Source organism: Paroedura picta, chromosome 7 (genome assembly GCF_049243985.1).
Source record: "Paroedura picta isolate Pp20150507F chromosome 7, Ppicta_v3.0, whole genome shotgun sequence".
In the NCBI taxonomy this organism is placed as follows: Eukaryota; Metazoa; Chordata; class Lepidosauria; order Squamata; family Gekkonidae; genus Paroedura; species Paroedura picta.
In genome coordinates this window covers 87,917,825-87,930,291 of record NC_135375.1, presented here as the reverse complement: position 1 = coordinate 87,930,291, position 12,467 = coordinate 87,917,825, and the positions used below count along the sequence as shown (strand labels likewise).

Genomic DNA, 12,467 nt, shown 5'->3' with positions numbered 1-12,467 from the left:
GACCAAGCCCTATAAGGGAAGGCTGAGGGATGTGGGAATGTTCAGTCTGGAGAAGAGAAGAGTTGGTTCTTATATGTTGCTTTTCTCTACCAGATGGAGTCTAAAGGCATCATACAATCGCCTTCCCTTTCCTCTCTCCACAAGAGACATCCTGTGAGGCTGATAGAGCCCTGATATTACTTCTCTGTCAGAACAGCTTTATCAGTGCAGTGGTGAGCCCAAGATCAGCCAGCTGGCTGCATGTGGGGAATCGCTAGATTAGAAGTTGGCACTACATCAAGCTGGCTGTCTTTTGAGGAGGTTAAGAGGTGATGTGATTGCTGTCTTTAAGTATTTGAAAGGTTGTCACTTAGACTAGAGGAGGACAGGGAAAGGTTCCTGTTGGCAGCAGAGGATGGTAATGGGTATAAACTATGTGTAGAAGGGTATTACATATCTACACATAGATTTTAGATTTAACCAATAAACTGAAGACACCAACCACTGTAACAACCTGGCCTAAGACAAGGCAGGGAAAAATGTACCAACTAGTAACCAAATAATTATAGGCAGCCACAGGAAATGTTTATAACACCAGCATAAGAAAAAACACCGTGGCATACCTGGCAGAACCAACCCAAAAATTCAAAGGTGCATTGATGCCTGTTATATATTATTCAGCAATAATACACAATCATGTGAGACAAGGTTCCAGTATTGAATACTTTGTTCTGCAGAGCCTGCAAGACTGAACTCTTTTGCCTAGTCTTTGAGCTTGGTCTTCCTATCTATCCCTGAGACAGGGGGTTGGGAAATTGCAGAGTCAGGGAAAGAGGTTATTTTCATCACCAGGGTGGGATAGGCTATTTTACTGGGATTTTATTGTGGGGTCTTACATGTGTAACCTGCCATGAGCCAGCTTGGCTGGGAGTGGTGGGCTATAAATAAAATAAATAAATTATTAATACTAATGTGGACCTAGTAGCCACCATGGTGAACTACATCTTTGTTAATTATCCCCAACTGAATAGAGTAAGAGTTAATTGCAAACAGCTGAAGCCAATTACCTGAGCTTTGACTGCAAACAGCTGTCAAACCAATTGATATTAGATCATCTTTGAAAGCTGTCAAACCACTGAATCATCAGATCATCTTTAACAGCTGTCAAGACAAAGCTATACTCAAAAGTTTCTTTAACAGGTCTCCAAAACAAAAAGAGAAGCAATATTGAGCAAACTAAGATCACCTATTTGGAGATTTTCTTTGTAAATTAATCTTGGATACACCCACTGACAGCAACATTCAACAAAGCAAAAACATGTGCAAATGCTATAAATTGGCTCTTCTGTAATGAGAGGGGAAGCATATTCTCAGAATCAGTTGGAATGCTGGATCAGAAGAATCCAAAGAAAAAATCAAAATAGAATAAAAAAAATAATTAAAAAGCAAGAAAGCACAGAAGAGAGAGAATTAAAAAATCACAACGCCCCACTCACTCACAGATCTTTAGAAACTCAAAGAGTGAGCCAAAAAAGAATAAGTTTGAAATAAACTTTACCTTTTCATTTTTCTCTTCTTTATCAGAGATTCTCTCAACCCAGTGCGGGTTTTCTCCAGTGATGGGAACCCAGTCAGCCTCAGCCAAACAACCAGCAAAATATCTGGGAGTCAGATTCGATAAATCTCCTCCCCACCAGAGTAGATCAGCAGGCAAGTAATGCAGTCAGGTAATTCCCTTTCTTTTATATCCTCTCTGATTGGCCAAGGGCAGTTCCTGTTAAGTGATGCCTCATGGCCTCTACCTGCAAACAGGAACTCTCTTTACCATAGAGCTGGTGAGATAGACAGGAATACTGATTTGTCCCTAAAGGGTTAAGTTCCTGTTTCATACTTTCTCTTCATCCAATCCTGCAATAGGGTGAGTGTAGAGATGCCTCCAGGATCTCTCCTCATCCAACAAAATTATTTAAGTAAACAAAATTACTGTTTATTTTTGAATATGTCCTATTTCTTTCATCTGTACAACCATTGATCGGTTGCACAAATAATACCACAAAAAAGAACTGGGACATGTTAAAGGCACTCCGGAGTAATATTTTGGAATGCTAAATGTAGACCTAGCATATGCTTACTTGCAGCTCCTCTTACTGGAAAGCCTCGCTTTGTGCCCAGCAAGTTTTGTGAAGTTTGCATTCTTGGGAGAGGTACTGTGAATCTGAAGCCTCTATTTGGTCCAGGGTTTGTTCTGCTCACTCCTTAACCATGATCAGCAACTACCCAGCACCTCTCTGGAAACCGCTGCTCAGTCTGGAATGAAGCCACTTAACTGTGGAATAATTCCTCCCTTCCCTCCATTTGGGAGGCATTTTGGCCCCAAAAGGGTTAATCTGTGCATAATATTTGATTTCCAAAATACTGTTCTGGAGTGCCTTGAATGCATCCCACTGGGTTTTTTATTTTCGGTACTATGGTTTGTCTGATGTTCACTCTAGCCTGTTCTGGTGGTATTTTATCCCCAAACAGGTTAATACACACAATATTTCTGCATTTGGAGTTACAAAATATTATTTTGGTGCCTTAAATATATCCCATAGCTTTTTTGAGGTACTGCTGGACCCCCAGACACCCTCCCATGACTGAAATTGACCTCCCAATGTTGTTATCTGTTATTATATTATTAATGAATGAATTATGTATTGTAATGTTTTACTCAAAGTTGTTTTGATGTTACAGCTTGTATAACGTTCCATGTAAGTTATTTAATGTTCAGTGTCAACCGCCCAGACCTGCAAAGAATGGGCGGTATAAAAAGGTAAAGGTATCCCCTGTGCAAGCACCGAGTCATGTCTGACCCTTGGGGTGACGCCCTCTAGCGTTTTCATGGCAGACTCAATACGGGGTGGTTTGCCAGTGCCTTCCCCAGTCATTACCGCTTACCCCCCAGCAAGCTGGGTACTCATTTTACCGACCTCGGAAGGATGGAAAGCTGAGTCAACCTTGAGCCGGCTGCTGGGATTGAACTCCCAACCTCATGGGCAGACAGCTCCAGACAGCATATCGCTGCCTTACCACTCTGCGCCACAAGAGGCTCATATGGGCGGTATAGAAATCCAAATAAATAAATAGTTTAATGCCTGTTCCAGGATGTTCCAGAGGCTTTTTGGCTTGGAAAAGGTTAATAAAAGTGTGGGAGCTCCACTTTTTCTTTTCAAAAATACTGTCCTTGACTGTATTGCAGTCCCTTATTTTTTAGTGGTACTCTTGCTTAATGCTTGTTTTGGTGAGTTCTATTGGCATCTTGGCCTGGAACGGGTTAATAAAGGGGTGAGTTCCACTTTTTCATTTCTAAGATATTGTTATTTAGTGTCTCTAATGTGCCCCACTGTTTGATTAATGCCTATTCCAGCCCATTTTACAGTGTCCCCATCTTTATTACATTAACTAGAACAATTAATGGCTACTATGATGGGTTTCTATTACCGCCAGTACCAGAGATAGCATTTATTGCATGGCATATTGGTGTGTGTAGGAGATTCTATGATTATAGGATTGTCTGGCAGCCTGGCAAGAGATGTGTGGAGGTGGGTTCGCCATTGCCTACCTTTGTGTCATGATGCTCGTTTTCCTTGGAAGTCTCCCATTGAAATACTGATCAAGGTCTACCCTGCTTAGCTTCCGAGATCAGGTGTGCCTCCATCAATCAGTTGCTGGGGAGCACAGACAGGATTGAAGCAGTTGCTTTCTTCCTGTTTCTGCTCTTCCTAGAAGCAGCTGGCTGGCCAGCATGTGAACAGAGGGCTAAACTTTTGTTTGATCCAACATGGCTGTGTTTGCACTTTAAACAGGTAAACATTATATAACATCCTGAAAACTGGTACACTAAGCACTTAGATCTACTTATGGAGGGGAAAATGCAGCTACTCTTTGAAAAGCAGCATAAGCATTCTAACTAATGTGCATACAAGTTAGGGAGTTTATGAGCATCTAACTTCCTACCACATCTATATGTGGTATATATACATTTTTATGAACAGTGCAGCTCAGCAAGCACAGTATAGTTAATGTTCAAATTCTGAAATGTTTAAAGTTTGGTTTTAATGTTTCCAGCTTGGAAGATGCTGAGCTGGGTGGAAAGGTGGCACAGATCTGCTTTAAATATTCACTGGAGATTATATGAATGTAACAAAAACTATAGGTACAGCTCTTCTTTGTATGTGTATCAGCAAAAACATGATCCAAAGCTCCTGGTGATGAGTTTGAGGTTTCTCTAGAGGAGCGTCTCAAGAGGGGAAGTAAGGTTTGCAAGTTCCTTTCCAGAGTGAGTTATAGTCATGCTGCATTGCATATTAGGGTCTCTTGTATTAGTAGTTACAGATTTCCCTTTGGCTTTAACTATTAATTATGCCATAGGAGAGGGGGGAATCTATACACTTTTATATGCTGTAGCAAATAAACCAAATGTTCAACAGACTCACCTTCTGCATTTTTTTTCTGTTCTTATGCAAAGGTATTGGCTAATTCATGAATTTAAGTTATGCAAATGACACTCTGAAACACCAAGTTCTCAAAAGATGCAAAATATCTACCAAAAGGTGCCATTTGACACTGGTCCCATTTCCCACTCATGCCACCTTTAACAGCATACAGTCACTCTTCAATGTGAAGCAGTACATAAATAAAATAACATAACCAGGCCATTGGAAATGGTCATCATACCTTGGCTGTGACAGAAACTGCCTTTCAAAAAGTGTGCAAACAGGAGCCGACATTGGGGGATGAAACCACCAATTCAGCAAGCAACATGGGATATTCTGCATAGGATCCTCCAATACAAGTTGCCAATATGAACTTGACCATAAACCACTTAGCTATGGTATGCATTCTCAGGGGTGCAACCATACCATTTTACTCATGCTAAAGGGGTTAATGCTGTTCTTGTGTATTTTGTACTTCTGGAAATACCACCAGAATTAGGATTGCAATTTCATATCATATAAACTGAAAACATTTTATGGTAATGCCATTCTATCATTCCTTTAAAGTTCAAAGCTCAAATGTCAATGCATCAGTTTGCTAGTGAAATATTAAGTTCTAAAGTACTTAAATGAAAGAAACAGCTGGTAGATCTACATTGAATATCCTCTGTTTCCAGTAGGCAACAACTAATTTCAGGTCCAAATTGCATAAATTTCAGGCCTGCGGAGCTGATAACATAAACATGAGAGCCAGCTTGGTGCACTGGTTAAGAGCAGCTGCCTCTTATCTGGAGAACCAGGTTTGATTCTCCATTCTTCTACATGCAGCCAGCTGGGTGACCTTGGGTTAGTCACAGTTCTGTTAGAGCTGTTCTACTTCACAGGGTGTCTGTTGTGGAGAAAAGAAGGGAAGGCTGCTTTGAGACTCTTTTGGGTAGTGAAAAGTGGGGTGTGAAAACCAACCTTCATACCAGAACTATTTCTCCTACAAAAACTTCCTGAATTTTAGCTACCACATGAGTATTAATTGCACATGATGCTGTTTGATACGATCTCATTATTTAACTCCATTATGTCCTGTGAACACAACACTGCAATTGTTACAGCAGCAGAGGAAAAAAACAATTGTTCCTTTAAGCTGACATATACAGGAGCCTCCTAGGAGGTCCTCAGTCAATGTGAATCAGAGCAGTGGGCCAGTTTTGATCTTTGAGGAATGTGGAAAAAAAGCTAAGTGAATAGTCTCAGGCAAGCTTTCTAACAGCCCTGACTTTACGTCTACTAAGTGTTTTGACAGAACAGATTTTTAGTCCAGTGGCACCTTTAAGACCAGCAAAGTTTTATTTGAGGTATAAGCTTTCATGTGTGTGCACAAGAAAACTTATACCTTAAATATAACTTTGTTGGTCTTAAAGGTTCCACTGGACTCAAACTCTGATTAGTGTTTTGATGTCATCCACCTTTTTTTACATTATCTCATTAATACGAGGGCTATTAAGAGATCCATGTCAAACATACTTTTGCTATTAAGAGATCCATGTCAAACATACTTTTTAATTCCATTCCATATCCATAGTGGAACAAAACAATGAACTCTGATCAGCAGACTTCCTTTTAGTTTATATATAAAAAGATCATAAAATGGTACTAGTTTCCTGCCTGATTAATTCCTGAGTTTTAAAAACACCACTGAGAGACAGCAGTTAAACTCTGTTTTAGGTCTGGATTTGTTTGCCAATCATCGGTAACAGGGACTGTACACATTGCAGCAACTGTCAATCATCAATAAATGTCAGTCTTCCAGGTCCTTCCTTCCTCATCCACCGCCTATATCTTTTCCATCGAGGATCCATTGCCATCTTTTTCTTCATTTCTTCTTCTTGTTCTTGTTTATACAGCTGTAAGAGAAGGAAAGAGGTTTTAAGCGGAGGCAACGTCACCCTAACCCTACATATGTGCAGCACAGCATACATACTATTCAAAGGTCTTCAGATAAGATCAAATGCAGGGTCTCCTAACATTAGTATTCAATATTTCAGCTGAAATATTCTGTGTTGTGTAAAAGCAACAAATTTTGAAAAAAATCTAAATGCCAAATTCATTTTAGGTGAATTCAGTGCCTATTTTACAACATTACTCAGTAGAGGATACAAGAAAAAAATCTATGTGAAGGAATTTGCACTTGGTTGACAGAAAAGATTCCATCAGTGGAAGTATTTTCAGGAGCCAACCCAGTTTTATAGTCTGTAGTATGAAACCAATACTTGTCCTCCTCTCCACATAGTATACTAAGTCATATGCAACATTATTTTCATCCTACTGAAACCAAAGCAGCTGATAATGGATCCCCCCTCCCCGCCACCCACCAAGACAAGTACCAACCTGAGGCTTTCATTGGCTGTTCATGTTTTATTAACATAGTAAGTAGGATGGTGACTAGGAGCTCTATTTCTTAATAGCTATACTATTATGGCACATAACATGACTTTTTGGAGCAAACTGGTCCTTAAGAGCAGCTCTATGCAAAATGACTTTTGGATTCAGTGCTTCTGGACCTAGCATTAGGCTTTCTAAGGCTAATTTATTTAATAAGCTCCCCCACACTTCAAGGCCTTTCAAAAAAGCCTTGCCATAATTTCAATCTAGTGGAAACAATGTTCTGTGGGATAACAAAAGCCTTCTCTATGGTGGGATCCTGTCTTTTGAACATACTCCCCAAGGCTCTTCACAGGCTCAAGCAGAAAGTGGAGAGCTCTCATTCTGCCTAGTCCACGGTACTGGCTAAAGCAGGGGTCTTCAACATGGTGCCCACCAACACCTTTCCTGGTGCCCAAGTATTTTTAGAATATGGATGGGGCAGAGCAGGGCTTTTTCAGTCTTTGATGCTTATGGTATATGTTGACAGTGGCCTTCCATAAACAGCTACTATCAGGGTAACACATCATCTCATTCCATGACATTTTATGACAGGCTCTGCCTCCTGGGGGAATTCCATTTCTGGTTGCGCCAATTACCCAGTGTCAGAATTGAAAAAGAGGATTCCAGTTTGTTGATCCTGACCACTTTAATTACTGTGCTTTCTGTAATTTGATTTTTAAATATAATCAGTAATGATAATTCTCCTTGGATTAATTATTTTTAGAAAGAGGTAATATCAAAGGGTGCTCTTTCTAGAACAGAAATGAAATCCATCTGCCCTAACCTCTCAAGGGAACATCCTACTTAAAACTGATGCCCATGGTATGCAGTATACAAAAGTCTGGATATACTATCAGCAGCTAAAAATCAGAGAATGAAATAGCTAAACAGATATTCATAAAAGGCAGCATATTGATGAGGTCTGGATAACTTTAATGTGAAATATGATGCTCTGTTCAAGAGGCATGATCATTTCCTGAGACCTCAAGGAACCTGTTTTTGTTGCATGAACCATCACCACAGAATCACATAACTGAACAATTTAGTGAACAACATGTACAAAACTTGTGGTGCATAACATGAGACTAACTGGGTCAGTTTTAACCTCCCATCTGCCAGCATCTGGTCAAGTTTAACCTCTCATCTGTCAGCATTCCTCACCTCATATTTCTCTTTTATCCAGAGCTGTCGTTCAAGGAAAGTCTCTTTCTGGTGATCTTCCAAACTGTCAAACTGAGACTGTGACATTTTCATGTATTTGCGTATGATATACAGCTTCTCCTCTTCACCATACTCTTGTCCCTTGATTTTGAAATAATAGATCCACCAACAATACCATGCTATGTACTTAAACACATAAAAAGGGACTAGAAGGATTTGAAATAAGAGTATGTCATATAGTTGAGGTTTCTGATAGCCACCCTTAATATCTATTTTGTTCCTGATAACATCTTTGATTATTTCTTCTTCTTCTTTGCGGATTTCTTCCTTGGACCGTCTGTTTTTGCCCTTTTCTTTGGCTCTGTTCAGTAGCCCTTGTTGCCTGGCTATCTCAGTGGCTTGTATACGATATTTTGGCACAGTTGATAGGTAGCTGATAGCTTCATTGTAGCTACTCCACCAGCTGAAGAACTAGAATATAAACAAAGTGTTAATTTTACAGAACATTTTCCATGCAAATGTATTCTTCATTTTGACTCAGGATGCATATAGGACTGTACCACATAAACTTGTTCTGTTTTTTGCATTCCTGTAGCTTTAAGTTCTCCTCCCCCCCCACACACCTTTTGAAGTCTTGTAGCCCCTTTCCTTACTTCCACATTTCATGGCCTAGAAATTACGGGAATACTCAATGTAGTATTTTCATATCCCACCATTTCTCAGATAATCATGTCTCAAGGTCAGACAAGCCAATTAGATTTAAGGCCAAACCATTCACTTTAGGGAAGTGGGGCGAAGCAGAAAGTACCAACAAAGAGACAGTAATTTATGAACTTTTTATAATAAGCAAGCTATTTTAATATTTCACACTTCAAAAGGCAATACTGGAACAGTCAGGAGAAACATATTTACCTGAAAAACTGAGATGGCACAGACAGTGACTAGAATCACTATCCTGACGTCTACCTTGGGAGCTAGTCTTCTGCTATAGTAGTGATAGTAATGGCTGTAATACTCTTCAGGATGATCCAACATATAATCATAATCTTTACGAGTTTCTTCATCCTGGAAACAGCAATTGGTAATGTTTTATATTCAGAAACATGCCACAGTTTTTTTTTAAATAAGTGTTTAAATTAACCTTTTTGTTATTTGTTATTTCAAAATAAAGTTGCAAACAAACTTGGCTTATATGTGAGTATATACGGTACCACCAACTGCTATGTACAGTGTCTTGTTGGCAATGTTCCATCCAACTCATTGGCACACAGAAGAGCAGCCAAACAACAGAATCCAAGATAGGGCTGTACCAATATGGTCACCAGAAGTAAGAACAGAACCATGCCTAGTGTATTCCTTGACCTTTCCCTACAAATTAAGTCCAGCCATTTACTTATATGGAAGAAGATGATAAGAACTGTATACAGTAGTGATTCTGTAGGTATGGCCCATGTGTCTGGACTATAAATCCTCTCTCCACATATGGCCTCCATTCTACAGAACACTGTGCATGCTGTGGACACCATGGCAATTCTGCCTCTTTACCATGCAGAACTTTTAGGGCACTACCATTTAGTAGTTCTCAACACTGAACATGCCCAGGGGACAGAAGAATGACAATGCCTCTGCAGTTAGTTTCCTGAAACCTCCTCTCTAGCTTATGCAGAACAGACAGCCTTGCTCCAACCTCCCCATCTCCTCATTCATTAGTCAAGGTACTCTCCAAAATCAGGTTGCAGATTAGGAATGTGATGATGGCAAATAATAGGCTGTACTCTGGGATGTTCAGCTAAACTCTGACTGCTCTGAAGTGGGTAGTCCTGGGTAAGTAAGAGGTAAGTACAGCAATCTCCATGTTCCTTCAACATCAATAGTACTATTCAGGACCATTTAGAAAAGAGTGTGCATTGCACAAGTTATTCTTTATTTTATTTAGTCAAAAACAAGAGAAGTGGGAGGGAGTTATTTAATATTTGCCTACAAATTACAGTTATATCCATTAATTAATCTCTTTCTCTTTGGTTATCTTTTTGAGTAATACAATTTTCTCATCAATAATGGACTTACATTGTCTTAATTTTATGGCAATAAATTCCTGTGATTTGATAATGATTCACTGATTGCTAACTACCAGATTTCTGTTGACCAGAAAAGAATCAGACATGACCAACATCTATTTCCCCCTTTTAAATATTTATTGTACCTCCTATCCCTACTGAAATTGTTTGTCAACATTCAATACTCTTGATATAAATGTACAACTGATACATTTTCTCCCCCCACCCCGCATTTTGGACCAGATGGGCTTTAAGTCAGAAATAATGGTTTAACCAACTATAATAACTGTATTTAATTGATCACTTGAACCAGATAGCTCAGGTCAACCTGATTTTGTCAGATCACGGATGCTAAGTAGCGCTGGTCCTTATTAGTATTTGTATGGGAAAGAAATCCAGTGTCACCATGAAAAGGCTCTTTCCTTGAAAGTCCTATGGGGTTGCCATAAGACAGCTGCAACTTGACAGCAAACAGCAACAACAAATGATGATGGAAAGGCACAAGCAGCTTTGCACTAAGCTGGACATTTTAATAAACACTATATCCAAGTAGTTCTGAGAGCTGGCAAAAAACATCTCTCAGTCACTGCCAGCATGAACTGGAAGTATCTGGGAAAGTGCCCATTTCCTGACTCACACAAATTAGCACTGAGAACTCCCTTGACTCCTTTCTCCAGCCCCACCTTACAGATATTGTGTATACATAATTCTCCTATATCATCCCAACAGCCTGCATGATTTACTTAGAGGCATTGGTTTGTTAAATTAAAATCCTGATACTGGCTAACATAAGAGACTTAAGAGCACACTTAAGATTTAGAATCCCCAGAACTAATAAACATCCCAATTAAAATGTTAGCTTCCATCCAAAATATATTCAAGACCATTGAAATAATAAGGGAATACTAGTGAGAAAGAAATCTGAATTTCTGATTCCTAAGATACAAGGAAAGATCACTAACTGGATTGACTGTAATCCAAATGAGTGTTTTGGACATTCCTAAGAACCTGCACACATTGAGGGGAGCCTTTTTGTTTGTTTGATGCCCCCTGCTTTGAAAAATACCCCTCGGTTCAGAAGTTGTTTCCCACGCAGGTTGGCCATACAATTATTTGGTTTAGGTAATTACTTTTTCTGCTACATGGTGACAGGTGCTAGAGGCACTCCTCCCTTTGCAACAGCACAGACAATTTATTGCATGCATGATTGTGAGGGTTCCTTCTCCATACCCTTAATTAAAAATAAATGAATAAGAACATCATAGAGACTACTGAGAGAATAAGCACTGATCAGTTGGAGCCTGTAAGGAGGGGGTACTAGACTTCTTTACTGAAAATAGCCAGATCTCACCTTTTCTCCTGAGCCTCGGAGAGGCTAACAATGCAACAGGAAGCTACTTGATCGCATTGTATTACATAGTGCAATCCTAGAAGCAGCAGCCTATATATAAAAAAGGAACCACTAAAAGCACTAGATAACATGCCACCATGACAAAGCGCTGCAAGGAACCGTGCAGCAGATAATTGCCGACAGACAGCTGTGTTCCTCCGTAACAATGCCCTGGCACTTTAAAGAGCAACTTCACGACCCCCTTCCCTTGCTCCCCAGTCACGGCATTCCCCTCCCCGCTGCCTCAGTGCATCCGCCAAGTGGCCCCGCCGCGTCCACGCCTCTGATTTAGCCGGCTCGCAGCGGCCACAGTCTTCCTCACGTCCTGTTGGCCGCCTGCTCCTGCCAGCCCTCTCCCACTCTCCTCCACGCCCCCGCGTAGGAAGGAAGGCCGGGTGGCGGAGGGGCGAGTACACGTGTCTTACCGGAGGAGTCCGGCCGAGGCGGAGGAGGGAGGGGGCGGTCCCGGCCCCGCTCTCTCACCTTGAGGGTCTCGTAGGCGGTGGCGATGAGGAGGAATTTCTCCTCAGAGGCCTCGCCGCCGGGCTCCGGGTCGCGCTGCCGGTCCGGGTGGTAGCGGAGGGCCAGCTGCCGGTAGGCGCGGGCGATTTCTGCCTTGCTGGCGTCCCGACTCACGCCCAGCACGTCGTAGCACACCAGCTTCCCGCAGTACAAGCCTTCCACCAGGGCCCCCGCCGGCCGCAGGCACAGGCACAGGACGCCCCACAGCAACAGCCACCGCAGCCCCCCGGCCGCTCGCCATCGCCGCCGCCGCCTCCGCTGCTGCTGCTGCTGCTGCAGCGCCATGGCCGTAGCCAAGGGCGACCGACCCACCGACCGCGCTCTGTGTCCGCCGCGCGCGCGCCGTGGCGGCCCTCGCGCGCGCGACAACGGCCCTCCCCTCGCACCGATCCTCACGCCAGGCGGGGCCTGCGCCCGCGAACGTGGACAAAGCAGAAGGGCTGGCTGGGAAGCCATACGCTCGCC

General features: G+C 41.7%; 1 protein-coding gene across 1 annotated transcript; it reads right to left on the bottom strand.

The window, feature by feature from the left end:
* Positions 1-5,988: 5,988 nt before the first annotated feature.
* DNAJC25 (DnaJ heat shock protein family (Hsp40) member C25) lies at positions 5,989-12,467 on the bottom strand. Its single transcript, XM_077345301.1, has 4 exons — positions 11,964-12,467; positions 8,946-9,098; positions 8,034-8,504; positions 5,989-6,352 (listed from the first exon to the last, which is right to left on the bottom strand). The coding sequence occupies exons 1-4, from the start codon at positions 12,456-12,458 to the stop codon at positions 6,230-6,232; spliced, it is 1,242 nt and encodes a 413-aa protein (XP_077201416.1). The 5' UTR covers positions 12,459-12,467; the 3' UTR covers positions 5,989-6,229.

Bases quoted from the DNA above. Each gene is read 5' to 3' on its own strand.
- DNAJC25 (XM_077345301.1), bottom strand. From the start codon at position 12,458: ATGGCTTCCCAGCCAGCCCTTCTGCTTTGTCCACGTTCGCGGGCGCAG. The intron at 9,099-11,963 runs GTGAGAGAGCGG...TGCTGTTTCCAG, and splicing joins CCGCCTACGAGACCCTCAAG to GATGAAGAAACTCGTAAAGA. The intron at 8,505-8,945 runs GTAAATATGTTT...TTTATATTCTAG, and splicing joins GTGCCATCTCAGTTTTTCAG to TTCTTCAGCTGGTGGAGTAG.